The sequence below is a fragment of the Acomys russatus genome, chromosome 16 (assembly GCF_903995435.1).
Source record: "Acomys russatus chromosome 16, mAcoRus1.1, whole genome shotgun sequence".
NCBI classification, from domain to species: domain Eukaryota; kingdom Metazoa; phylum Chordata; class Mammalia; order Rodentia; family Muridae; genus Acomys; species Acomys russatus.
In genome coordinates this window covers 40,888,152-40,914,085 of record NC_067152.1, presented here as the reverse complement: position 1 = coordinate 40,914,085, position 25,934 = coordinate 40,888,152, and the positions used below count along the sequence as shown (strand labels likewise).

At 53.6% G+C, this 25,934-nt stretch overlaps 3 protein-coding genes across 5 annotated transcripts in view; 1 reads left to right on the top strand and 2 right to left on the bottom strand.

The window, feature by feature from the left end:
* Positions 1–1,492, bottom strand: part of Tmem104 (transmembrane protein 104) — a 57,404-nt gene extending 55,912 nt beyond the window's left edge. For both annotated transcript variants that reach the window (XM_051159017.1, XM_051159018.1), the window contains exon 1: positions 1,429–1,492. In XM_051159017.1, the coding sequence (XP_051014974.1) occupies positions 1,429–1,473 (45 nt within the window). In that variant the 5' untranslated portion in view covers positions 1,474–1,492. The remainder of the gene's footprint in view (positions 1–1,428) is intronic.
* Positions 1,493–2,317: 825 nt separating this feature from the next.
* On the top strand, positions 2,318–7,183 carry Nat9 (N-acetyltransferase 9 (putative)). Of its 2 annotated transcripts, none has more exons than XM_051159014.1 (7): positions 2,318–2,443; positions 2,979–3,064; positions 4,575–4,684; positions 5,178–5,321; positions 6,125–6,184; positions 6,337–6,431; positions 6,514–7,183. In XM_051159014.1, the coding sequence occupies exons 2-7, from the start codon at positions 2,988–2,990 to the stop codon at positions 6,751–6,753; spliced, it is 726 nt and encodes a 241-aa protein (XP_051014971.1). In that variant the 5' UTR covers positions 2,318–2,443; positions 2,979–2,987; the 3' UTR covers positions 6,754–7,183. The 2 variants fall into 2 exon arrangements, with proteins under 2 accessions (XP_051014971.1, XP_051014970.1); XM_051159013.1 differs by having other exon boundaries at positions 2,396–2,535.
* A 1,905-nt stretch (positions 7,184–9,088) lies between these two features.
* Positions 9,089–25,837, bottom strand: Nherf1 (NHERF family PDZ scaffold protein 1). Its single transcript, XM_051159012.1, has 6 exons — positions 25,212–25,837; positions 13,282–13,443; positions 12,342–12,495; positions 10,702–10,742; positions 9,690–9,779; positions 9,089–9,478 (listed from the first exon to the last, which is right to left on the bottom strand). Exons 1-6 carry the CDS (start codon positions 25,641–25,643, stop codon positions 9,287–9,289), a joined length of 1,071 nt encoding a protein of 356 aa, XP_051014969.1. The 5' UTR covers positions 25,644–25,837; the 3' UTR covers positions 9,089–9,286.
* Between the last annotated feature and the right edge of the window lie 97 nt (positions 25,838–25,934).

Genomic DNA, 25,934 nt, shown 5'->3' with positions numbered 1-25,934 from the left:
ACTCAAGTTCCGGGGGATCCTACACCCTCACACAGATATGCAGACAAAACATCAATGCACATAAATAAAAATAAATTATTATTTTGTAAATTAAAGAGAGGGATAAGGGGTAGGGAGAGTGGAGCTGCTGTGACATGCAGGCCTAACTGTCCAGGCCTGAGTGGACACACGGTGGCAGGTGTGAGTGACTACTTGAACAAGTGGAGGCACAAGAAATGGGGCCATAAACTACTTTCCTTCTAAAACTCAGTCATAGCAGTGACTCATTTCCTCATCTCTAAGTTTGCAGCTATTGTAAGAAAAAGCAGGAACTGCGGCAACTTATAAGTGATAGTGCAGACATCTTACTGCTGGCGGGGGAGACAAGGAACTATCACATGACCTCACAAAGAGGATGACTCTCCATTCCATCCCAGCGTTCAAGAGAGGCTTTCCCTGGTAAGCTGCAGAGGTGAAGGGGAGCCTTTGTGGCTGCTTGGGAATGACAGGGCTGCTGTCGACACCGGGAAAAGTTTAGAAAGGAGACTCCACGAAAAAGAGCCGCTTTCCGTGGTGAGAGCTGGTAGCAATGTGAGTCAGTCCTGACTGTTAACACGATTCCCTCCAGCTACGTATCCAGTTAAGGCCCTGTGATGCAAGAACCACCGCCGGCTGGGTACCACACAGAGAAGATAAACTCAGTGTGTGGGGGAGTGAGGGGGCCTCGGAGTACAGACAGAGAGAAATCGGTCGCGCTAATTGCCATAATTGCTGACTCTAGCAAACTGCAGTTGGAGGTCTCTGCAGTTCAGCACCTCTTTCAACATCCCAAACCATAAAGTTGTGCAACTTAAAATTCAGTGAAGATGAAGGAGGGTACAGACTGCTGAGATGAACAAAACTCCAAGGCAACAGCTGTCAGTGACTGACTGCCCGTCTGACGGCAGCGTTGTCTGCAATCTGTGGCAGCCCTGAGATAGATGCTATGGGAGACCAGCAAGCGGTTTGTTTGGCTTGATAATCTCTGATAGGCATCATAAAAGGGACGTGGAACTGGAGAAACAGCTCAGCAGTTAGGAGCACCTGTTACTCCTGCAGAGGACCTGAGTTCAATTCCCAGCACCTACATGCAACTCCAGCTCCGGGGGCATCTGGTGCCCTCTTCTGGATTTTGGCAGGCATGTGCATATCCACCCACAGACACACAATCAAAAAAGTAAAACTTCAAAAAAATAATAAATCAACAGAAATGGAATAAGTCTGATATTTATAGTCCAAGCCGAGACAGCTGGACGCTGACCGCAGCTACCTGAGGTTTCAGTCTCGGTTTCACCAGGGTCTACTTAACCCAGGGCAACAACATGAGTACAGTTCACACACAGCAGGGGCATTCTCTAGAAACCAGGAGCACGGTGGCGAGCAGAACACTTTCACAGAGGAAAAACTCACATAAGGAGAATAGAGCTCCCCAGTCTCCGTGATTTCACCCGCCATCTCCAAAGAGTGAGACAGATCCGGCCGGAGACGTTACTTCTGTGCAAGGCAGGTGGCTGTTGCGGCTCCTAAGACAAAACAGTAGAATTAATTTTTCTAATGACAGAGATGGGAACGGAGGAAGGCTTGCGACCTGTCCCTTTCACCTGTACTCCTTTTGTCTCAGATACTTCGGCCTCACTATCTGTCATGAGGCAGCTTTGGTGGGACGTAGCTGCTTGGACAATGCCTTCTAACTTTACTTCCTTGTGCCTGGGTGCTGCTAACACTCAAGTAACTGAAGGGCCTCCGAGGCCACTAAGTCTCGCTCACCATCACAGCCCCCTTTACCCTAAGGCGCTTGTGTCCGGTGCATTTAAGGATCTGTGAGCTCACGACTACACTTGACAGCCCATGCAACTGTCTGCCTCTCTGCCCACAGCAGCGAGCCAGGTTTTCCTAGGTTGTCCCTCCATGCTGACTCCTTGCCCCAAAGCCTCTTCTTTTAAGTGGGGCCTCCTGCTCCCTCACCTGCATTCTACCTTGCCTTCGCCACCCTTAAGCCACCCTCTCTTCTCAAGAGCCCATCTCCGAGACTCCCCCTCCCCTCCTGGTGAGACTCCAAAATTTCCATCTATCTCCATCCCCATTCTACCCTCCTGTCCGTCCCAGACCTGCAGCACAGTTAGCTCCGGGCCACAGCGGCCACCACCTCCAGCTCCGCTGCTGCCACCCGGCACCAGCTGTTCCCGCACCGGCGGCCTCTGCGCGCATGCGCATGCTTCCGGCCCCACCTTCCAGGCGAGGGCTTGGAGAGGGACACAGTGCATTGATTGGTCGCCTCGTGGGGGCGGGGCCGGGATTGGCCCCGGCGGCTGCCGTCGGCTTGGCGGAAGCGGGCGGTGCGCACCCACGCGCATGCGGAAAGCCTGGCTCTCTGGCAGCGGCGCTGACGCCTGTTGTTGGGGACGCCTTCCTCGGCGGGGGATGGGTGTGAGTTTGGCGGTTTGCAGACTAAGGCGGTTAGAGGGTCGAGGAACCGCCTTCGTGCCACGCAAAAGGGCTGAGGCCGGAGGACTTCAAGTGGGGCCTGGGGACGGGAAAAGGGGAGGGCCAGAGCAGGGTGGCGTGGACGCTGGAGGGAAGGGCTGAAAACAGGTTTAAAAGAGGGTTAACCGGTCGTTTTGGGTGGACTCCCTGGACTGGGGCACGTCGCTTATGAATCCTGGTTATTTGGCGCTCAGATTTGATAGATGCAAGTTCTTGGGGATGGAACCCGCAGCCAAAACTTGCCCCCTGAGATGAGAGCCGAGATTTGTTGGCCACTTTCGATTCTTTTTCTTACAAGAGTTTTAAGAATCTCTGTTCTTTCTAGTACTCCCGAGGGAAAGGCAGGACGCTCCCTTGTCAACACAGGCCTGCCTCTACAGGGAGAGCTTGAATTCCTCCTGCCCTGTGTGGGAAGACACTTGAAGACACTTGAAGACACTTGAAGCTCAGAAATCTTGAACTGCCCCCATTTCTAGGCAGCTACAATGAAGCTGAATCAGAACACAGTTCTGCTGGGCAAGAAGGTGGTCCTGGTACCCTACACTTCCGAGCATGTGCCTAGGTAACTATTCACCTGACTGCTTGTAGCTTGAAGGGCTATTGGAAACAGGGCGAGGCCTACCTCAGTCCTAATCTAGGAGCCCGTTTTGTTCTAAGAAGCATTTCTTGTGTGGTGCTGCACAACACTTTGGAGGCAGAGGCTGGTGGGCTGCCGTGAGATTGATACCAGGTCTACATAGTAATTTCCAGGACGGTCAGGGCTACGTAGTGAGACTGCATCTCAAAGAGGGAGAAAAAAAACTCACATGCAGGAAGAATAAAGCTGAAGTGGAGAACCTATTTCCCATTTTTTCCCCCTTTTCATCCCTTGACTTTCTTTTTAGCTTTTCAATTAGGAATTACATCATATAAATCTATGTCGCAAAGAACAAAGAAATTCCTTCCCTTGTTCTAACTTACTGGTGGCATTTCCTGGTATCAGTAAATAGGAATGCTCTCATTCTGGAGACTTATATTGGGCTTGTCCCAGGTGTTGAATGTTGCGTTATTTTGATGCCTACAGTTTAACGGCCCGGGTGAGTTACAGGGACTCTGTGGGGTTAATTGGTAAACATCTGATAGGTTGAGAAACTGGCTATGTAGGGGACTGGGGCATCCTCTACCAATCGTTTTATTTGTGGGCGGTCCCCGACACCCTGTCTTGTAAAGGTCTGCCCAACTCTGTTGGCTGAGGTCTGTAGAGGATTTAATCCATCCACATGCCTGCTCTGGCAAGGGATCACATCCAAAGACCTTCTAGGTCTGTGTGACCCAGCTGAATGCCGACACGACACAGGAGAGACAGATCAAGGAGACGTAGGTCCAGGTGTGGTGGTTCAGAACTTTAATCCCAGCACTCAGAAGACATGGGCGTGAGTTCATTGGCTCAGTCAGTTGAGAGGCAGTGCAGTTCGTGCAATTCAGAGGCAGTTTTTACCAGGACAGTTTTACAGAACAGGCTCGACACAGGTGAAGACAGAAGGAGCCAGAGAATGAGAAGGAGCCAGAGGATTAGAGCAGATTGCTGGAGTTAGCTTGAGACCAAGCAGAGCAGTTCTGTCTGAAACCAAGAGAGAAGCCAGATTGAACCAGTCAGCTTGGAGACAGGGTCTCACTGTGTATGCAACCCTGGCTGGCCTAGAACTGTGTAGCCTAGGCTAGCCTCAAACAGAAATACCCAGCCTCCCCAGTGCTGGGATAAAGGCATGTGCCACCACACCCAGTGTCAGACTCTTGTGTGTTCGTTCATTTGTCTGCACCTCATGCCTCATAGCTACTTGGAGTTGTGGTGTTGAGAGGCGGGAAGGGAATTCTCCACAGCCAAAGCTTGAACACTCATCCTCTTCCTTGTTCACCGGCTTTGAGGAAAGGATCTCCTGTAACTCAGGCTGGCCTCAAACTCCAGATCCTCCAGCCTCCACCTCCCGGGTGCTGAGCAGCCAGGCCTGTCCCTCCACACCCAGCGAGAACCCATGTTGTTGAATTAGTACCACTCATCTAAGACAAGTCTCCCCCCACCCCACCCCCTGCAGGTACCATGAGTGGATGAAGTCGGAGGAACTGCGGCATCTGACAGCCTCAGAGCCCCTGACCCTAGAGCAGGAATATGCGATGCAGTGCAGCTGGCGTGAAGATGAAGACAGTGAGGAGACCCCTCCCCTGCCCACAGACAGCCTCCACTCTTCCTCCCTGTCTCCCACACCTCAGCTACTGCCCCTCTGGGGCCCTCACTAGACCATGGTCAAAACTTTGGAGGTTGCTTATACTTGGACCACTTGAAGTGGTCCCTGCAGCTGACATTACATCCTCTTGCCTGAGCAGACACCACCTTGAAGGGATTTAGAGAGAATAAAGCAAGTCGATCTCCAGTTGTTAATTTAGGCTCTGCTCTCATGTCCCTTGCCGTAGCCTAGAATAGGTCCTACCATTTGAATTCCTTGTTCCTTTTTATACAGATGCCTCTTGGAGAAGGCTGTTTCCATTTGAGATCAGACGTGACCTTGCACTCTGTACTAGGCTCTGGGCTCCTTTTCTCTTGCAGGGAACAATGCAGTTCTCTGGCTTGGGTGGGAACACCAGCCTTGCCTCTTTCCTTTGAAGACGCTGAGCGCTAACCTTGTTGCCTCCGCCCTCAGAGTGTACCTTCATTGTGCTGGATGCAGAGAAGTGGCAGGCCCAGCCCCGCCCCCCCGAAGAGAGCTGCATGGTGGGAGATGTGAACCTCTTCCTCACAGATCTAGAGGACCCCACCTTGGGGGAGATTGAGGTCATGATTGCAGGTGTGTCCCTCTCAGCCAGAACTTCAGAGAGCTTAGCAGCTGCCCAAGGGTACCTCAGTTGGTTACCCTGGTTGTCAGCCAGCTCTTGACTGTGGCAGAGCTGGCTGTCTCCTGTCCAATACTCGGTATGGCGACTAACCCCTGGCTTCACTTTCTGCCATATGTCTTCATATGAAGTTAACCTTTGATTCTCTCTCTCGCTCTCTGTCTGCTGTCTCGGGGCGGTGGGGGTGTGTGTATGCCTGTGTGTGTGTGTGTATGTGTTTGGTATGTAGGCCAGAGAACATTCTTGGCTTTTGTTCCTTACATGCCATCAACCTTATTCTATGTAGGTTTTTGTTTGTTTGAGACAGGGTTTCTCACCAGCCTGGAGGCTAGGCTAGCTGCCTGTGCCTACCCAGTACTGGGCTTCAAAATGCATGCCACCACACCTGACTTTTTTATATGGATTCTGGGCATGAAACTCTGGTCCTCCTTGCAGGCATTTTACTATTGAGCCATCTCCTCACTCTTCAAAACTCTCTCTGTTCCTTGCTTAGGAGGGATCCTCCAAAAAGCAGCGATCCAGGAGATGTCTGCATGCTGTGGAGGAGCCCTTTCTGCCTCTGCATCCCTGGTCCTTAGCTTCTGCCAAGAGTTCAGATGGCTGGGAGCCTCGCGTGTCCTTTCCCTTCTCTGTGCCTTTCTTTTTCCTGGGCAGAATGCTAACAGTAGAGTTTGGTAGATCAGTGAGCCGGTGCTTGTCAGGTATACACACTGGAGCCTGGCGTCTGGTACCAGTCACACTGTGCTTTTCCTCCTAGAGCCCAGCTGCAGAGGTCAGGGCCTTGGTTCCGAGGCTTCTCTCCTGATGATGGCTTATGGTAAGACAAACATAATTGACCACATGGGTAGGCCTCAGCTGAGCCTTCTTCAGGGAGGAAGAGGCAGTTGACAGGTCCCTGTACTGCAGACTGGGACAAAGGGCTAGAAGAGTGGAGGTTTTACTCTTTGCCCCTCTCTTATAACTCTGGAGGAGTGACAAAGCTAGGTCTGACCAAGTTTGAGGCCAAAATCGGGCAAGAAAATGAACCCAGCATCCGGATGTTCCAGAAACTTCACTTTAAGCAGGTAAGGGCATTGGTGGGGAGCCCTAGGGAAGTAGAGCAGTTGGTGTTAGAACTGGAGGCTATAACTCCTCTGGCTCCTACAGGTGGCTGTGAGCAACGTCTTCCAGGAGGTGACACTCAGGCTGGCAGTGAGTGAGCCAGAGCGGCAGTGGATTCTGGAGCGGACAAGCCACATGGAAGAGCAACCCTATAGAGGTGGGATGACAGAGCCTGTGACAGCTACCCAGTGTGAGCAGGAGAGTTGGAACCACCCACTCCCAAGGCCAGACAGTTGCATGGGAGATAAATGTACAGTACCTTCAGTCTGCGCCAGGCCCTCGTGAGCCTGAGCCTGCCTTGGCCTCCCCTGGCTGCCAGTGGCCAAGAAGACTCCTTCCTACTCCCAACCATAAGCTGACCCTAACTGTGCTTGAATGGATGGCTGTAGTCCATCGAAGTCAAGGTGGAGGTGGGAACCGGAAGCCGGAAGTGTGTGGAGAACCAGCCTTTCCCTAGGGTCCTGGCTGAGTAAAACATTTGTTTAGGCAGCTTCCCTTGTTCCTTCATCCGTTCTCCTCATGGAGAAGGCTGAGGCAGGGTGCTCAATCCTGTTGTCAGCAGACCAGAGTGACCAAGTGGGCTTGAACCTGGAAACACAGGCAACCTAGTGAAGGAGTGGGCTGGCCCCTCAGCCTAGTGTCCTTGGTCCTATTCTGTTCTTAGAGCCAGACAGGTCCGAGGGAAGAAGAATGACTTCTGCATACAGCTCCTTGTATCTGGGGAGCATCCCTGTCAGAGAAGCCTGGAGCGGGTGAGAGAACCAGAAGCCACCCTCAGCCCCTCCTGCGACTTCACTAAGCGGATAGCTCCGTGCCTCCCGGCAGCTGCACTGAACTTGGCCACTAGGGAGCAGCAGAGGCACGGGTTCTAGATGACTGCTAGCAAACGTTCTCTTTGCAATGCAGGGGCGGCGGGGGGGGGCGGGGGGTTTGAATCTTGCAGGAGGGTGCCCCCATACCCTGTCGTTATCCAAAAGGCCAGGCATGTTTTCAGAACAGCTGACAGGGGGTTAGAAGTGCATTTGTGAGAGAGTGATGGCTCCCAGTCCCGGGGGAAACTGCTCTCCAGAACACAAGAATCTGGAATGAAGCTTGTTTGGACTCTGCTCCAGACCTTTCTGGTCCAGCTTAGAGCCAAAGGTCCCCCAGAGCTTCTCCACCCAGCAGGTGAGGTAGGGAGGGGCTCCTCCAAGCCCTGTGGGGCAATCCTGAGGCCAGTTACACCAGCCTGGGGTCAAAGGGTAGAAGCATGGGTGGCCAGGCCCCGTTGAGCAGGCAGCACGTGATAGGTACTGCCATAAGGGCTCTGGATGGTCTCCTTAAGGCTGCTGGAATCCAGCCCTTAATGCTGAGATGGCCAGATAGTGACTGACCCTTCTCCCAACCCAGAGGGCCCCAGGGCTTCTAAACCAAATCCACTGTTTTGACTTGTTCCTTTCAGACCAGCAACCTGGTCGAGTGGCCTGTCTATAGAATAGGTGAATGGAAACTCGTCTGGGGCCACATCCACTTCCTTTTTTGAATACCTGTCCTAGAACCCTCTGGCCCTGCAGCCCTGACACTCACAGGCCTCCTGGCAGAGGCAGTGTATACCCCGCTGCAAAGTCCCTTCCATCCCACCACCACACAGTGTGTCCTGGGGCTAAGTGGGCTTCTCCTGTGCTGGATCTCTATCTGCCTTCCAAGCAGGCCATTGGGAAGTGTGCGTGCGCATGTGTGTCAGGCTCAGGCTGCTGAGAACCCTGTACTCCTTGGTCGGGGGTGGGGGAGGGCCGGGGGAAGTCAAGTCCTCACATCCTGAGCCCAGCTCTGTAATGAGTCATTTGTAGTACTTCTGGAATGAGGAGTCCTCCCAGAGCCCTCACCTCGGCTTCCTCTTCCCGCATCCTGTGCCCCAGGGTGCACTAGGGTGCACTGACAGGGAGCTAAGGGCCCTGTGGACCCCAGAGTAGCTGCAAGGCCACTCAAGCTTGGGATTGTGGGAGCCCTATGTAGTCCCCCAGGGGTGAGTATCCTTCCTCTCAACCAAAGGCCAGCTACCTGGGAACCCCATTCATTACCCACTCCCTATCCACTCTGGACGGTATGGGCGGGAAGGCAAAGCTCTAAAGGAAGACACAGGCTCAGGCAGTTTGAAGGAACCAGTGAATTTCAGAAGGCATTTCCTTACAGTGGGGGCACCTGGCTCAGCACAGGTAGAGGCAACCAGGCTTCTCCCCAAGCTGCCCAGGTCTCTCAGGGTGAGGGTGGAAATAAAAATTTAAGGATGAGGCCATTACCATGCCCTGGGGTCAACAACCATGAGAATCACAGGAATCATGGAAATAAGAATCCCTCTACATTCTCAATGCTACACTCTTTAAAAAAAAAAAAGAAGAAGAAGAAAAGGAAGAAGAAATCAAATGAACTAAAGATGCCAAGCATAGCTCTGATGACCGTGGGCACCTTATCCATGATAAGCAGTGGCTGCTATGGTCAGTCCTGAACTTGGTCATCGCACATAGTTGAGGGAGGACTTCTTGTCTGGTCCAAAAGTCCTTGCTTGGTGCAGGTCCCAGTGATGTCCTAGGCAGACTAGTGAGGGGGGACTTGGTGGGAAGAAGCTCTCAGGGAGGAGCAGGGAGGCAGGACAGGAACATCCTCCTTCCCTACGGTGAGGGAAGGACAGAATTCCTAGGGAAATAGATTTGTCAGCAAGTGGGGCAGATGCTGATTTGAATGTTGATTGGTGGGCACCTGGGGAGGGGAGAAGGGGCCCTAAGGTGGTAGGTGGGTGGCTCCACCCTTCCAGCACTAGCCAGCTGGAGGCAGCCGCTGCTCAGAGGTTGCTGAAGAGTTCGTTTTTCTTGCTCCAGTCCATCTGCGGGGCCCGCTTGCTACTGCGCTTCTGGTGGGCCCTCTCCTTAGCCACAGCCAGGGAGACGTTGAAGTCCAAGATGGGGTCGGAGGAGGAGGAGGTAGATGAGGGCTCTGTGGAGTCCTGTCTCTTGGGGCTGTCTTGAGAATTTAGCTGTAACGAGGAGGAAGGAGTCAGTGTCCACCCCTCAGGGCTCCCTGTCCCTTGGCCTCAGAGAGGTGGATCCCTTGGGGCCATGGCCAGGGTAGCCAGGTCACAAGAACAAACTGCACCTTAGCATGTGACCTCAGAGGCAGGCTAGTGTGCCAGGAACCAGAGCGGCCCGGAAATGGCTCAGTCACCAACCCCCACAGGGCCAGCCTACCTCCTCACTGGTATCACTGGAGGCAGATCTTGCCAGGGCTGGCCTGGGGCTCTCTGAAGCTGGCTCTACCAGAGCTTCACGGCTGCTCTCCTAGCACAGAGAGGAAAAGGTATGGGTTGGCAGGGGATGGGGAGGGGAAACTTCCTGATGAGAGACCTCATTAGAGAAAGGTCCTCACTCAGGCCTTAGCCATCATCCAAATTCCAGATTTACATTGCTGCATTCCTAAAAGGATTGGGGCAGGCTGGCTCCATCCATCACCTAGGCAGGGGCAGGGACCTGCTGAACTCTCATCCTCCCCAACACTTTTGAGCACTGACTCACTTTTTGCATCAGTGACCCAGGAGCAGCTTCTTGCAGCACAGACCCAGCAGGGCCCTCCCTCTTAACCTTTTGCAGCCCTCTCCAGGCCTTAACTCCAAAGTAACCAACCAGGGTCTTTAAGGACTAAGATGGGTAGAGCATTCTAGAACCATGGATGGAGTGGCAGAAGGCTGGGGTCGTGGACTGACTCTTGCCTCCACTAGGTCCCTGTGGAGGAAACGTCAAGCAGATCTTGCCAACTCCCGCTCTGTGGTCTGATTCTGAGACAGCCCATGCCTGGGTAGAGGTTTTGGCTGGGGCGTGAGCCTGGCACCCAGCCTCTTCCTGGGTCCTTCCACAGCCTCGGCTGGTTCCCAGCCTCACCCCCTTCCCTTCTGCCCGAGGAGGAGGGGCTGGAAGTAGCAGGACCAGCAGGCAGACACTAAGGTTCTGTTCTTAGGGGAAGAATGGCCTCTTCTGTGTGGTGGGAGTTGGAGTCTAGTGGGAAGAGGGGGTAGTGGTGAGGGGCCCCAGGCAAGCCTCTCCCTGGTGACAGCCTTACCCCTTGCCCAGGGCTGGGGTACTCTGGCAGTCCTGTAGTTTGGAAGGACCTGGAGCTAGGCCCTGATATGGTAGCCTGAGCCAGCCTCCCATCCACGCCACCACTTGCACTGTCTCCACAGAGAGGCGGGTAGGACCCCTTCCTTACCTTCTGGATCTCTCCGTTGGTGAAGGGCTCAGGCAAGGGGCCTAGAAGAGGGAGAGGGCAAAGGTCAGTCCAGAAACTTTGCAGGAGACCAGACCTATGGCTCGGGCAGCTCACCAGACTTCATTCCAGAGGTCAGTGGCTACAACCAGGGCATGTACATTTGACATTTTGATGACCCAGTACACATACTTTTGACAGTTTCAGAAAACAAGACCCTACTACTGTGCAATACTTTGTTATTTTCAACTAAAATTTATTTTTAAAATGCCTCATTTGGCAAACTGGGGGAACTTTGGGGTGGGGGTAGGTATCAGGAAAGATCATACTTGAGGAGTGCTACTTGATGCTGATTAGCAATCTGTGATGAACAAGACGGCTCCCCATAATGGAGCAGTGCTCTGTGCAGTGCTGGGGACCAGACACACAGCCCCACATGGACTAAACAAGTGCCCTCAGAATGTCAAGTTGCCAGCTTGTTGGAGAGTTAACACAGGATGGAGTTCTAGGGTAGCCAAGTCAAAGGCAGGTCCCCCCAGAGAGATGGCTCAGTGGGTAGGTACCTGCCACCAAGCCTGATGACCCAGAAGGCAGATGGGGAGAACTGAGTCATCTAACCCGCCCTCAGGCCTCCACATACACCCCAGGGCTGGGCCTTGGCTTTCACACATCCCAGGGGTTGATGCTGTGACAGCAGATTTGAGGCCACACCTCAGATTACATAGCTGGCACTGCTGCCTTGGAGAGAAAACAGTGCCAACTATCTGCCACCTGGAAATCAGGGGACAAGAAGAAGGTTCAAGGACAGTGTCCTGGGTGGAGTCAGGAGGCCAATGGAAGAGAAAGGCAGGCCTCGGGTCACTTCCCACATGGCCTGTGAAGGGGAGCAAGGAGGGGTGGATGCTTCTGTAGACTTAGGTTATGGTACCTCTTGCTGGGCTGGGCCACTGTACCTACCCCTCCTCTTGGGGATCTGAGTTATGTGGACCCTGACCTACTACTACAGTTGCCATCCTCAGGGAGGCCCCACCCACAGCAAAGTCCAGATTGGTTTCACTTTCCACACAGGTCTCCCCAGGGACAAAGTCTGGCCTCAGGAGTAGGGGGTGCTTGGCCCCCTCCTGCCTGGTGTAGGGGCCCTACTCACTTTGGCTTGGCTTAGACAGGGGGAGGTGCCAGGCTTGGCAGGATGAGGATGGGGGAGGGGGAGGGCAGGGGCCCAAGGACTGAAGGGGACCCACTGCTCTCTAGAGCCAGCAAGCCTGAGTTTCCAAGGCAACTTGACAGAAAGGGGGAGGGGAGCACTGGGCCCCTGTCACTGGACTCTGATCTACCCAGGGAGGCTGGAGGCTGCCCCAGAGTTAACTCTTTCTTCTCAGAGGAATCATGCTAGAACTCACTGTGTTAGGGAGAGGCTTGGACCACGCCTTGGTACTGACTGAACCCCCTAACCTTTCTTTCATGCCATTTAATCCCTGTCACCTGCCACCTTCAGACACTCATGGGCCCATCCCTGCTTCCACTCTCTACCAACCTCTGAAGGGGAAAGGAGAGCAATCTAAGAAGCTACCCACCTCCATCTCTGGCCAGGCCTTAGGCACTAGCTACATCCCTGGCTTGGGGGCACCCAACTGTGTGCTCACCATCCAGGTGGTCCTGCGATGGGATCACTTTGCACTTTTTGAAGAACTCATCTGTTTCCTTGTCTACCACCAGCAGCTTGGCCTCATCCCCTCCAGCCTTGATGGCAGACACCACGTCCCCATGTTGTTTGCCCTCCATGCAGACACCATTGACCTGTGAGGCAGGACAGAGATAAGGGTGTGGAGGGTTACCCACACAGGTCTCCGTGCTGGGGAGGGCAGGTAGAGGAAGTCCCACTTGGGAATGCTGCATTCCCTCATTTGCTTAGTTGAGAACCCAGGCCAGTGCTTCTCTGACAGCCAGCTGGGAATCCAGACACATGGGAAGAGCCAAGGAAAATACCCAGAGGAGACTACACAAACACAGCTGCTAGCGAGGAGAGGCCTGGGAGCCTGGGCTGGGCTCTCCTCCGACCTCCCTCTCCAGGCCTTGGTTTTCTCACGTGTAAAGTGAGAAGTCTTGGAAGAGCTGATCTGTGGCTCTAAGGTTCTCAGACTGTGATTCTGGGACAAGCCCAAGCATTTAGTTCACGTTTCCTCTCTCGTGAGCACAGCAGTAGTACAGAGTGTCTCAAAGCTGAACTCAGGAGAGGGTTTAATATCTCCTCGTGCCTGGCGCGGAGTTCTCAGGCATCAAGAAGGCCAACTGGGTGGCCTCTGGCAGGTATCTGCCTGGATTTTGGCAGGCAAATCATGGGTGTAGAGTGTATAGTTGGTAAATCAGACCCCAAGAGATGGGAAAATAAGTCAGTCAGCCTGTCTGTGTGCTCACCCACCACTTATCCTTCCCTTTCCTCCTATTGGCCTGTGCAGCTGCTGACCGTCCAGCATCCCCGGGCTGGCCATTTCCCATGGGTTAATAAAAAAGGCTGCCCCCAGAGCACCAAAGATTAGGAAGAAGAGCCTGGAAGAGTATGGGGAACACTGTAAAGGGTATCACCTCCACAATGCGGTCCTGGGCTCGGAGTCCAGAGGCCTCTGCCGGTGAGTCTGGGTCCACTGCTCGGATGAACTGGCCTGGCTTAGACTTGTCACTGTGCAGGTTGAAGCCATAGCCATTGGGGCCCTTCTTCATGGTGCAGAGCCGAGGCCGGAGCTCGCGCTGTGGGGATGTAGGAAGCATCCATGTCACTCCACAACATCCCAACCCTGCCGTTTCTGTCTCCTCCTACCTCCCTCTGCCCAACTCTACCTCCCCACCTAGAAGGATCTGGAATAATCTAATGTGATCAGAACCCATAGAGCACTGTAAGAGAATCTGACCCAGGGTTCAAAAGACATGAAAGGACACTTGGCACTGAAACAAACTGAGCGGCTCTGGATAAGCCACTGTCCCTGCCCGAGGCTGGTCTCCCTCGTCGCCATTGTATCACACACGTGTTGTTTTGGTCTTATCCTTTCCACCCAAGGCTCCTGAGTGGGGACCTGGCCCACGTATCTGTCCTCTGCCGTGAAGTCAACAATAGCTGTTTACTGAAAGCTGGACAGCCTGTTTACAGTAAAGCCTTTCATCTCTAGCGGGCGAACCTAATGGCCTGGCCGAATGGGAGCCGCAGAACATGAACCCCAGGAGGTGTCAGGATGAAGGGTCCTGGGGTGGATGGGATCACCCTCATGTACTCCATAGCCAGCCCAGGACAGGAGGAGCAACAGGACAGGAATGGGAAGGTGGGGTGGGTGGGGTGTTACTCACTAATCCCATGAAAGGCAGGGCAGGGCCAGTGTCGTCAGAGACCGTGGCCTGGAAGGCAGGGCCTGTTACTTTGAACTTTAACATTTTATTTTGTGTGTGAAAAAGAGCGTGCAGCCACCACGTCCACAAGTGAGGGTCAGAGGACAACTGTGAGCGTTGGTTCTCTCCTTTCACTGTGAGAGGTTAGGTTGTGAGACTTGGTGACTGCCTTGACTGCTGAGCCATCATCTCACCAGCCTCCCAAAGGACACACACAGGCGTCTTCTGTGCACCCTGACACTCAGCTGGGAACATCTTTCATTCTTATTTGGTGGCTCCGCTCTGAAGCCATATCCTTGATGTTCATATGACATAGCGTACAGATGGACAGAATATGGACTCGAGCCCGCAGAGCTGGAGCCCGATCAACACCCTAATCCTAACTCCAAGCCTGGGGCAGGTGGTCAGCCACTGGCTAGTTGGCTAATCCTGGGTTGCCACCTACCCTATGGGGCAACAAGACTTGCTTGTGACTTGAGGCTATCTATCGTTTCTGTTTCTGAGCCTCAGGGTCTTCCTTTACAGATGCTTATTGCTACCTACCTCCTATGGTTGTCCTGGAGGCCCCATGACATAATGACATGGTATAAGGCAACACTTGGGAACTCCTAAGTGCCCCTGCGCAGGCCTGGATGTTGCCATTGTTCTTACTAAGTCCTGTACATACGGGGACTTTACCATTGTTCCTGTAACTGTGAGATACTGGGGAAGGGAGGGAGGGTGGTGCGCCAGGCTGCTCTGAAACCCAAATCCTCAGCTGGAGGTACAAAAGGCAAGGAAGGGGTGAGAAAGAGTGAAGGGAGGGCCTGAGGGCCTCCAGCCCCGCCTTACCAGGATTGCCGTCCCATCCCTTCACTCTGGGTGGAGGCAGAAGAGACTGCTCATCCAGTAAAAGTGCCTGTTGACAAGCCCAACCTGTGCGTTTGATCCTTGGGACTCACATGGTGGAAGGGGAGAAGTGACACCCCCCTCCCCACAGGTTGTCCTCTGACTATGGCACTGTCACCCCCACACAACAGACATGTATATATACACACATAGTAAAATTTAAAGATGTAAAAAGAATGCCTGAGAAGGCACTGTACCTGCTTTGGAGCATGGGTGGGGGGACTGTGGACGGTACAGAGAAGATGACACTTGGGATTTTCACCAGTGGCTACTTACCCCTCACCTCAAACAGCAAAGACAACCAAATTGGCAGCAAAAAAGAAGATGCCCCCAGGAGGCTCTCCCTCGCTCAGCCTACCTAGCCCCTAACCCTGCTGGGACCCAGGCCCTCCTGTAGACTCCTAGCACCATGCCATTCCGGGAACTAGGATTTGATTCTTTCTAGCTAATAATCCCTGCACAGAGCTGCCAGCCGGGGCCCTCCCCCAGGCTACCTAGGTGAGCCGGAACAGGTCTGACCAGTTGTTGCCACCAGGACAGGCTCAGCTTTCTACCTCAGCCACACACCTCCTGTGGCCCTCAGCTTGTGGAATCTCAGTTTGCCTCTGGTTCCTCCCCACCCTCCCTAGGGTTCTCTTGCCCTAAGCTTCCCGCAATAGCCAGCTTGAAGCTGGTTCACTGTTAAAGCCCACCTCAGCTTCACTGGGGACCAGCCCGCCTTACTCCCACCGCATCGGGCTGTGTCCTTTACCATTGCTAGAGCCAGGCAGCCCATTTGGAGCAAAGCTAGTGAAGGGCAGATGGTGGGGGCTCTCCTCACACTGACCAGGTGTCTGGGAGCTAACAAAAGCACAGGCTTCCTTCCGGGAGCTCCACACCTTATGCAGTCAGAGCCACAGCCTGAGTGGAAGGATAAAAGCTGGCCTAGGTGACGGGCTGTGAGCATGCCTGGGCTGGCACTGTGGCTAAAACCAGGCTGAGGGTTCAGGGGAGGTGGCTCCCTAGTGGGCAGGGCTGAGCTAGGTGCCCTTGTGATGCCCACCTTCCGGTTTCAAGTCTGTGCTTTGGGTTTTCCCTACTGCACTTCAGTATCAGTAACCATCTCATCAGAAGTCAAAGGTCCGCCTTACATCCTTGTGGCGACATGAGGACCAGGAAGACTTGGAGGATCCTGCCTAAAGGGATAAGGCATCCTCTGTTGCCCTCTGGGTGACTCTGTGGTTGATTCAGGCTCTGTGGGTGGTGGGATAGGGTGACTAGTATTACCCAGAAAGCTCCCCCACCCTCTGTGTGCAGCACTCACAGACCCTTCCCAAAGTCTCTAGAGCAGCAGTTCTCAACCCGTGGGTCGCAACCTCCTGGGGGGGGGGGGTTGTTGAAGGACTCTTTCACAGGGGTCACATGTCAGATCTCCTGCACATCAGTTAGTTACATTTTGATTCCTAACAGTAGCAAAATTACAGTTATGAAGTAGCAACAAAAGCAATTTTATGGTTTGGGGGTCACCACGAGGAACTGCATTACAGGGTGGCAGCATTAGGAGGGTTGAGAACCCTCTAGACCTCTAGAGAGTCTCTTCCTTCACTAGCAGGGGAGGGGAAGTATCCTAAACTTTCAGAGAGAAACTAGCCTGTCCCCAGAAGATGTCACTGCAGCTGCTGAGTCAGCCCATCCCGGCTTGGGTGGAGCTTGGAGAAGTCCCCTGGAGGCAGGCCCCTGGTTCCCAAGCCAAGTAGAGGTGGGGGAGGGGGCAAGCTACTAGAGCTTGGGAGTCTGTCTCTGGGAAAACTCCATACTATCCTGGACTTGGTGTGTGTGTCCCTGCTACCCCAAGTAACCTTGGGACTTGTGCCAAGGTGCCCTTGTGATGCCCACCTTCTGGTTTCAAGTCTGTGCTTTGGGTTTTCCCTACGGTACCTCAATATCAGTATCCCCTTTCTAGTGACACATCTCATCAGAAGTCAAAGGTCCACCTTACATCCCTGTGGCAACATGAGGACCAGGAAGACTTGGAGGATCCTGCCTAAAGGGATAAGGCATCCTCTGTTGCTCTCTGGGTGACTCTGTGCTTGATTCAGGGGCATGCACATAGGGGAGAGGTGGGGGGGGGGGTACACCTTCATGGAAACATGGGCCCAGAGGCTGCCTGCGTAAAGGTTTCATAGGAACTTCCAAGCTGGAAGTAAAAATCAGGACTGGTTCAGGAGAGGCCCAGACAATGGTGGCAGAGGGTGGTGTCAATAAGCTGGAATGGGTCAGGGCTGCACTGACTGGAGCCATCTTTCAGCTTTCCAGAGAGGACCAGGAGCACTGCCACCAAACCCTCCTTTCTTCAGTTCTTGGGCTGCCCCTTGGCTGTCTGACCCAGGCTCCTGACTCCACCCTAAGTAGCTGAGCCATCACCCCCACCCACGCTTTGCATGCCAGGGAGGGGATGGGGGCACGGAATTCAATAGGCAGCATCCACAGCCACCTGGAAAGCTGGGGAAAGTCGATACCCTAATCCTAGTGCTGTCTCTTGGGAGCAGGCCCAAAGCTGCTCCCTGCTCCCCATTAAGGGAGGGCTACTAGGTGGCCGGGGGACCAAAGCCCCTTTGGGCCCAGCCCCTCCTTGGCTGATGCTATGGAGATGGGATCAGTAGAAACAGCCGGATACTTTCTACCATTTCCCAAAGGCCAGCCAGCTCCAAGCCCCAGGAGAGACGGGCAGTGAGGGTGGAAAGACCACCAGGTGACCCGGAAACACTTTCTAAGACTTCTTCCCCAGCCCAGCCCAGCCCAGGGCTCTTATTCATAGAAATATGCCTGGCCCCTACTATCCCACACAGGAGAAGCAGCCCCAGATAGAGATGAGGGACTGAGGGAGGCAGGAGGAGGAGCCCTGGGGGAAGGGGCTGGGGACATCTCTGCTCTGTTGTGGGAAACAGCTGGTGGTTTTCCCTTGGAACACAGGCTTGATTCTGCCTTGTAATGGCTGCATGGATTGCTATCCTTTAGGCAGGCTGGGGAGTGACCACAGGCTAGGAACAGTTTAGCCTCATCTCATGGTCCCTGTAGGACCCTTCCTCTTTTATCTCTTCAGGCCAAGTAATGTTTTGCAAACAAGGATGCTATTCCCGGTCCTTGATATTGTGGCTTCCTGGGACCAGAAACTGGTCCCAATTGCTAGTTTGCTTGTGTGTGTGTGTGTGTGTGTGTGTGTGTGTGTGTGTGTGTGTGTGTGTGTTCGTGCTCACCTGTGTGCATGCATATGGTGGTGCTCCTTGTAGGAGCTAGGTAGCAGGAGGAACCATGAGAGCAAACGTGGGTGCTGCTTTAGAGACAGGGGTACTCCTGGGACAGAGGCCCTGAGCCAGGTCCTCACTGTGACTACTTGCCCAGTGTTTCCTCTCAGTGCGGTCAAGTAGAGCTGGGCTGAGTTCTCTCTCCCAGGCTGCGGAGGCCTGAGACAGAGCAGACTGGTACCTGGGCCGCTGCCTAGCTGGACACCATCCAAGGCTGCCCGCCAGGTGCCTTCCTGCTTCCCCCTCAGGCAGTGAGCCCTTAACCAACCCCCAACCTTTCTCCAAGAAGCTGCTGATTATTGGGCTGTCCCATGAGACTAAGCGAGGACAAGGACATTCAAGGAGCTCATTGTGAAACTGGGGCTCATTTTTGAAGTAACAAACAACAACTATGGTTTACTGAATGTCCAGAACTATGCCGGGATACATACATACATACATACATACATACATACATACATACATACATACATACGGTTTTATATATATACACACACACACACATACATATAAACCTCCCATTTGTAACTCTGTAAGGGAGCTATGCTCACATTTCATAGAGAGGAAAGCCAGGTATAAGAGTAAGTTGTTCAACTACACACAGTTGATAAGAGGAAAAGCCACGATTTAAGGAGTACAAATATACCAGACACGGGGAATTTCAAAAAGAACCAGGCACAGTGGCAACAGCAGGCAGATCTGTGGGTGGGAGGCCAGCCTGGTCTAACATCGTGAGTTCCAGCACCACCAAAAAGTAAATAAACAAGTAAATAAAAGGAGATAGTTACAACGTAATCAAAATATAAAATGTTATCATGCCAACATGTAGATTTGTTTAAAGATTTGAAAATAGTTGCCAGGTGTGGTGACGCATGCCTTTAATCCGAGCACTTGGAGGGCAGAGGCAGGTGGATCTCTGAGTTCAAGGCCAGCCTGGTCTATAGTTTACTTCTTTTTATTTGTGCAGACTGGACATTCCTACTCTAAAACTCTAAGGTGCAAATTGCTCCAATCATCTGATTTTCCTCCCCCAGACAGGGTTTCCAGTAACCCAGTCTGGCCTGGCCTCAACTTCACTGAAGAATCAAAGACCCTTTCTACCTCTACTTCTGAGAAGACTAGGGAGTCCAGGAGAGCGCCACCAGTTCTATGTGGTACTGTGGCTAGATCTCAGGCCATCAAACCTGCTGGACAGCACTCTATCGACAGAACTGTGCCCAAATCTGAAAATTCCTGCATGATACCACAAATGGAAAATTCCATACTAGGAAGCTTTGGTCCCTAAACAAAATGTGAGGCACAGGTGAATTGCTCACGTAGACTTGGATCTTGCCCCTATAGCTCAGGTTTGTGTATGTCTTCCAAAGTTGGCAAGCATCCAATATTCAGAACGCTTCTAGTCCCAAGAATGTTAGATAAGGGGTACACCTTGCACCAGACCCCGTGTCCAGCATACTTCCACTTGGACACCTCATGTGGCCAATGGCTGAGCATCCAGACACCCCACTTTCCGCTGCTATGTTGTCCGAGAGCCCCAAACATGCCCTACCCTGTGAAGTTGCTATGGGCATTGGGCCCTGACCTGACAAGCAAAGGGAGAGGCCACTTTCGTCTGTGATCGAGTGAGATTTGAATCTGGCCAGTGTTCTCAGCCTGTCACCTTTGAAGCCATCTGACCCCGGGGAATCTCTAGCACTTGTCCTTCCTTAGGATATAGGGACTGAAACATCGTCAAGGCTGGGATATGAAGAAGAGTAGGCTATTCTTCCTGAGGGGGGAAAGGCTCAGTCAACAATCAAGGCCAGCCTCTGGCGGGGAGTGGTGTGTGTGTGTGTGTGTGTGTGTGTGTGTGTGTGTTGGGGGGGTGGTTATGAGCTGCAGGAGAACTAGCAAGGGAAAGTAGGGTTAGAAAGGGTGGGTAGGGGTTAAGACTTTGTTCCCCAGGCTCCACCCCACCCATGCAGGGTTATCCCACTTTTCTGGGTCCATCAGGAGCCCAACCACTTCCACCCCTATGGGAAAATGGCTCAAGTAGTCCGAATTGCCAGTCTTGTATATCTGACAAATTACCACTGTGCATGGAGAAGCCTGCCCCTAGGCTACTGTGATGGTCCTGATGTGGTCCGGATTGACCTGGAGAGCACAAGCCAACTGTGTAGCCAAGGAGAGGTACACACACACACAATGGAGTCATGGCTAGGAAACAGAGGCCTCGCTTGCTAGGTGAGAACAGTCTTAATAGCTATCTCCGTGCCTGCAAGAGAGGCTTGGAGTGATGGCGATCGCATGCATTGAGTAAATTTCCTTTCCAAATAGGGCCACTCTTCCTTAGAAGGGCAGGCTAGGACCTGAGGATCAGCATCTGCAGTTCAATTCTCCCCAGAGAAGAGACCATAGCTCCAACAGACTTGAACACTGCTCCTTGCCCGTCTAACTCCCCAGCATTCCCCCACTTTCCCAGAGGCTCCAGGGACAGGGAGTCCCTTCCCCATCGGTCTGAGGTTTCCTGAGAAGGAAACCCCTTTCTGTCCCTAGGACAGTCATTGTAGACAGACTAACTTCCCAATGGCCTGAGGCTAATAGGGAGTTTAACCCATAGAGAAAATGACCCCAAATGTGCCATGACTTGTCTATTTCTTTTTCTTTTTGAGACAGCGTCTCATTGTGTAGCCCTGGCTGGCCCAGAACTTGCTACATAGACCAGGCTGGCCCCACACTCATAGAGATCCACCTGCCTTTGCTGGGACTAAAGGCATGGACCACCACACAGGGCCTTGACCTGTCATTTCAAAGTCAAACATCCAGTGGCTTCCTCCCAAAGTCTGCCCTTCTGAAGCGCCATCTTGGCCAAAGTAAACCTGCCAGGTGCCTGAGGAGGAGGTAGGCTGCCCGTCTGTGGTCGTGCCCACCCCCCTGCCATGCTTCTTGGAGTAGTAGCTACTCTATCTTTGACTCTAGGATCCGGGTCAAAGCTGGGAGGAGCCAGCGCGAACCTGAGTGATCTTCCTAACAACTCTGCAGGTTGGGAACTGGGACCCCATTTCACTGAGAGGAGGCTAAGGTTTGCAGAGACTAAGGAACTACCTGGGATTTAGAACCCGGAAGCGGCTGAGCGGAGACTCTCCACAGTACTGGGCCTGACCCCAAAGCCTAGACTTCTGGCCTCCCTGTCCAAAGGGAAGCTGCCAGTAAGCAAAGAGTGGGGTTGACTCTATCTGGGATTCCATCTCTGGGAGGACTGGATGCACAAACAAGCCCAGGTGTGCTGGCCTGGTGAACTGGGATAAAGGTCCCTTAGAGGTGCGAGGCGTTCACTCATTAATTCAGAAACATTTATTGAACACCTTCCTACAGTAGGTACAGAGCAGTGTCGGTGACAGCAATAGGAGAAGCCCAAGGCTGTGCCCCCAAGGCTTCCTGTGCAGTTGAGATGGAAGTTGTGAACACACGACCTACAGCCCTGTGTGTGTGCAGAGCCACAGGGACACACAGCTTGCTTGAGGGGATTCAGGACTTTGGTGTGGCCGGGAATGAGCAGGGCGGTGAGGAGAGAGTGAGTCGCCAAATTTACGGAGGACGACTGTTAGTCTAGCCTGGAACTGGCAGTCCTCTTGCCTCTGCCTCCCATGTGCTGGGTTTATAGTCCTGAGCCACCACACCCAGCTCATCACATAAACATTAAACAACAGTGATCTTTGAGCGCTTCTGGGAGTTGGGCTTGGCCACAGCTGCACCTGCGCAGGTAGGGAGGAATCATCACTGTGAACTATTTATTACTTCAGATGCCAACAATCAACATTTACTGAGCACTCACTTGGTGCCAGGTATTGAGTGACTTACACACATCCTTATGTAACCCTAATAACCTGTGAGGTCACTGCCATCACCCCCAATTTACACAGGAGGAAACAGAGGCTTAGGGAGATGAAGAAACTGGCCTCCAGGCAGTCCGGCTAATGCAGCTGAGCTGGCTCAGGAGGTCTGCCCAGGCCCCACTTGGGGCCAAAACTCAAGGATTTAGGCCTTGTCCCTTGTCTGGTTGTGAACAGGGGAAGACAACAGGGGAGCAGACGGGCTGGTGGGATGGCTCAGATGGTAAAGCTCTTACTGTACAATCATGAGGCCCTGGGTTCAATCCCCAGGCAACCCCATCCCCCACCCCTACCCCCACCCCTCCCAAAGAGCCTGCAGTGGTGGTTTAGGTTTGTAATCCTAGCACTAGGGAAGTAGAGACAGAAGGATCTTTGGGGCTCACTGGCCAGGCAGCTTAGCCAGATTTGTAAATTCCAGCCTGGTGTACCTTTAATCCCAGCACTCAAAGAGGCAGATGGAGGCAGATCTGTGAGTTCGAGGCCAGCCTGGTCTACAAACTGAGTCCAGGACAGCCAGGGCTACACAGAGAAACCTTATCTTGAAAAACCAAAACCAAACAAACCAAAAATAAATAAATAAATGTTTAAAAAAGAGAAAGAAAGAAAGAAAGAAAGAAAGAAAAGAAAAAGAAACTTCCTTTTGCCCTTTGGACCTCAGCAGGCTACCAGGACTGTTACATTGTTCCAGGCTCCTTTCATGACCTGGCCTGTTTGCTCTTGGCCCACCAAGATACCACTCAGCCTGTCTCTGCAACAGCATCTTCCTGCTCACACCTTTGTCACATGAGAACTGAAGCGATTAAGGGAGCAGCTCCCACTCTGCAAACAAATCCAGGCTAAAGCTAACTGTCAAATCTCAGCTGGGTGCTTTAGGTAGAGGGATGGGATGCCTCTCAGTGTTTAGTGGCATATTTGGCAGTATTGGATGGGGTGTGGCAGAGTGTCCTCTGCAAGCTCCCCACACCAGGAGATGGGATCTCTATACTAGAGGAGCTTAGCAGAATAAAGCTGAAGGGACTGGGACAACAATGTCCTTAGCCACCTGGCAGGGCACAAACACTCCCCACGCTTCTGATCACTGCTGAGAAAACAGACCATGTTAACAGCCCACTGACCCTGTTTTAGAGTTGGGAAAAGTCAAAGTCAGAAAATGACTGGCATGCCCATGATATCATCATCCCCAGGATGGTTCTACTTTGCGTCTGGTGTCCCACTACCACATGGGGACCCTGATTCTGTGTTCTCTCAGAGGACAGATCTCCAAGCAGGAAGCCCCAGCCCACTGCCTTTTTAGATACCAGGCAATGTGATATGGTGCCTTCCACAACAACCGCACCGCAGCCCTCCAGCACCCGGCACCCAGCACCCAGCAGGACAACCAAAAGGGCAAGGGGAGGAGCTGAGTACGACTGCAACTTGGTGTGTACCTGGATTGTGAGAGGAAGCTGCTAGCTCTCGGTTCTGGTGCCAAAGTCCGAAGTGGGGGGGGAGGGGAGGAGGTGGAGGCGAAGGTAATGGGGAATCCATGGACTCAGCACAAAGTTCAAATTGGGTTTGTGCCTAGGAGCAGAGGTCGCCTGTTCCAACTTGCAGCCAGGGGCTCTGCTACTGCTTGCCAATTCCAATTTGGCACTGGCAGGAAGTGGGAACTTGGTGGCCCTGGCATTCCCAGCACCAAACTCTGGCAGGACAGGGCTTCTTGTGACCTCACTTCCACCAAACCAGTTGGTACTCTCAGGCTCCGCCTCTAAATCTTAAGGCTAAACAGTGCCCTTTCCCGGTTGAGGAAGGATCTTCCTGGCTCAGCGGATACCGCTGCTACATGTACGTCAGGTAGAGAGCTAGTGCACAGCGAAGGGACCCTGCTCCTATAGTCTGAACCTGGCCTCCCTCCTCCTCTTCCTTGCTCTCCAGGGACCTGGAGGCTCAGCACAACAGCTCCTGTTTTGCCAGCTACCCCTCTAGCAGCTGATCCAAACTGGGATTGTTTAGGGGAAATACCAAACACCGGCAAAAACCAACCAGCCGGCTCACTAACGGGACACTGGAGTGAGCAGTGACAATACCAGGGCGAGACCACCTGCCAGACGGTGGGCGCTGCAGGACGCCGCCTGGCCTTATTCCTGCTCCCTCCCCCAACCATCTTTCTCCTCTTCCAAGATCCTCCCACCAGGCTCCCAGATACCAGCTAGCGAGAGCTTACTCCTCACATTCCAGAGGACCATAAATCCTCCCGGGTGGCACAGCCACCCCCCTCCCCAGACGCCTCTGCGCCTCCTCCCTGCACCCCACCCCCACCCGTCGCTCGGAGACGTTGGGACTTCCTCTCTTTCTTAGAAGTCACTTTAGACTTGAGGAGGATGAAGTCCAATCGGTGTGAGTTAATGATGCACAAACTAGGGACCCAGGAGGTGCGGGTAGGGCTGGGACCCTTTGTTATTCAGTCTTCACGCCACTTTCAGCTACAGGGACTGGAAAGAGAGAGAGCGAGAGAGCGAGAGACAGAGAGAGAGAGAGAGAGAGAGAGAGAGAGAGAGAGAGAGAGAGAGAGAGAGAGAGAGAGAGAGAGAGCGCGAGCGCTCCTAGCTTAGCTGTAGGCAGGGGAAGTCCAGGAAAGAGTCCGAATTGTGGGGCCGGAATCCAAGGAATGGGAGCCGAGAAGGAGACTGAGCTGTTTTTTGTTTGGGGGGTTGTTTTCGAGACAGGGTTTCTCTGTGATGCCTTGACTGTCCTGGACTCGCTTTGTAGACCAGGCTGGCCTCGAACTCACAGTGATCCGCTTGCCTCTGCCTCCCAAATGCTGGGATTAAAGGCGTGTGCCACCACCGGGGGACTGAGCTCTTTTGCGCCGCTTCTTCAAAGTTAAAGGAGACAGGAGGTGCGGTAAAGGCGCTCCGCTCCCCAGCCAGCCGGGACAGGGTGATGGGGTTGCGGATAGCAGTCCGAAACTTGTCTTAGAAACTGCGAAGGCTCCGCGATCAGAGGGCGGAAGCCGTTTCCTTCTCGCTCCTCGCGTTTCAGAAAGTGCTGGACGTACTGGGCGCCCAAGTCTCCCCGCAATCCTAGTCACATACTCAGCCCAGCCCGCACTTACCCGCTCCAGGTGGCTCTTTTCGGCCTCACTCTGGTCCCCAGTCTCCTGCGTGTCGGCGGCGGCCAGAGGCTCGGCTTGTTGGGACTTTTCCTGAGCGCGCAGCAGCTCCTCCCGGACCGGGACGCCCAGCTTCTTGAGATGCTCGTCGGTCTCAGGGTCGACCACCAGCAGGCGCACGGCGTTGAGCGCTGCGCGGATGCGACTCACTACCTGCTGATGCGTCTCCTTCTCCACATTCTCGCCGTTCACCTCCACCAATCGGTCCCCGGCCAGCAGCCCCGACTTCTCCGCCGGCGAGCCGGGCTCCACCAGCCGGATAAACTGGCCCACCTTGCCCTTTTCCCCGTGCAGGTGGAAACCATAGCCGTTCGGACCCTTCTCCAGGCAGCAAAGCCGGGGCAGGGACTCCCCGGCCGCCGCGTCCGCGCTCATCTTGCCCTGCGAACGCTCAGCGCGGGTCCCGTCGGAGGCCGGGGACGCAGGACCTTTCTCCCAGCGCCACGGAGCTCAAGTTAAGAAGCTGAGCACCGCACCGGGCACAGCGAACAGGTGTCCTGGGAACCGCGGTTGCGAACGCACAGGAAAGAAGCCCGCCAATCCCCGCCCTGCGCGGCGTCTGCGCGTTCCAGAGCCCGCCCCAGCACCTAAACTCGGGGGCGGGACCGTGCCGTGGGTGTGGATCACCGTGAACCAACCAAAAATCAAAAACAGGGGCCCTTGCGC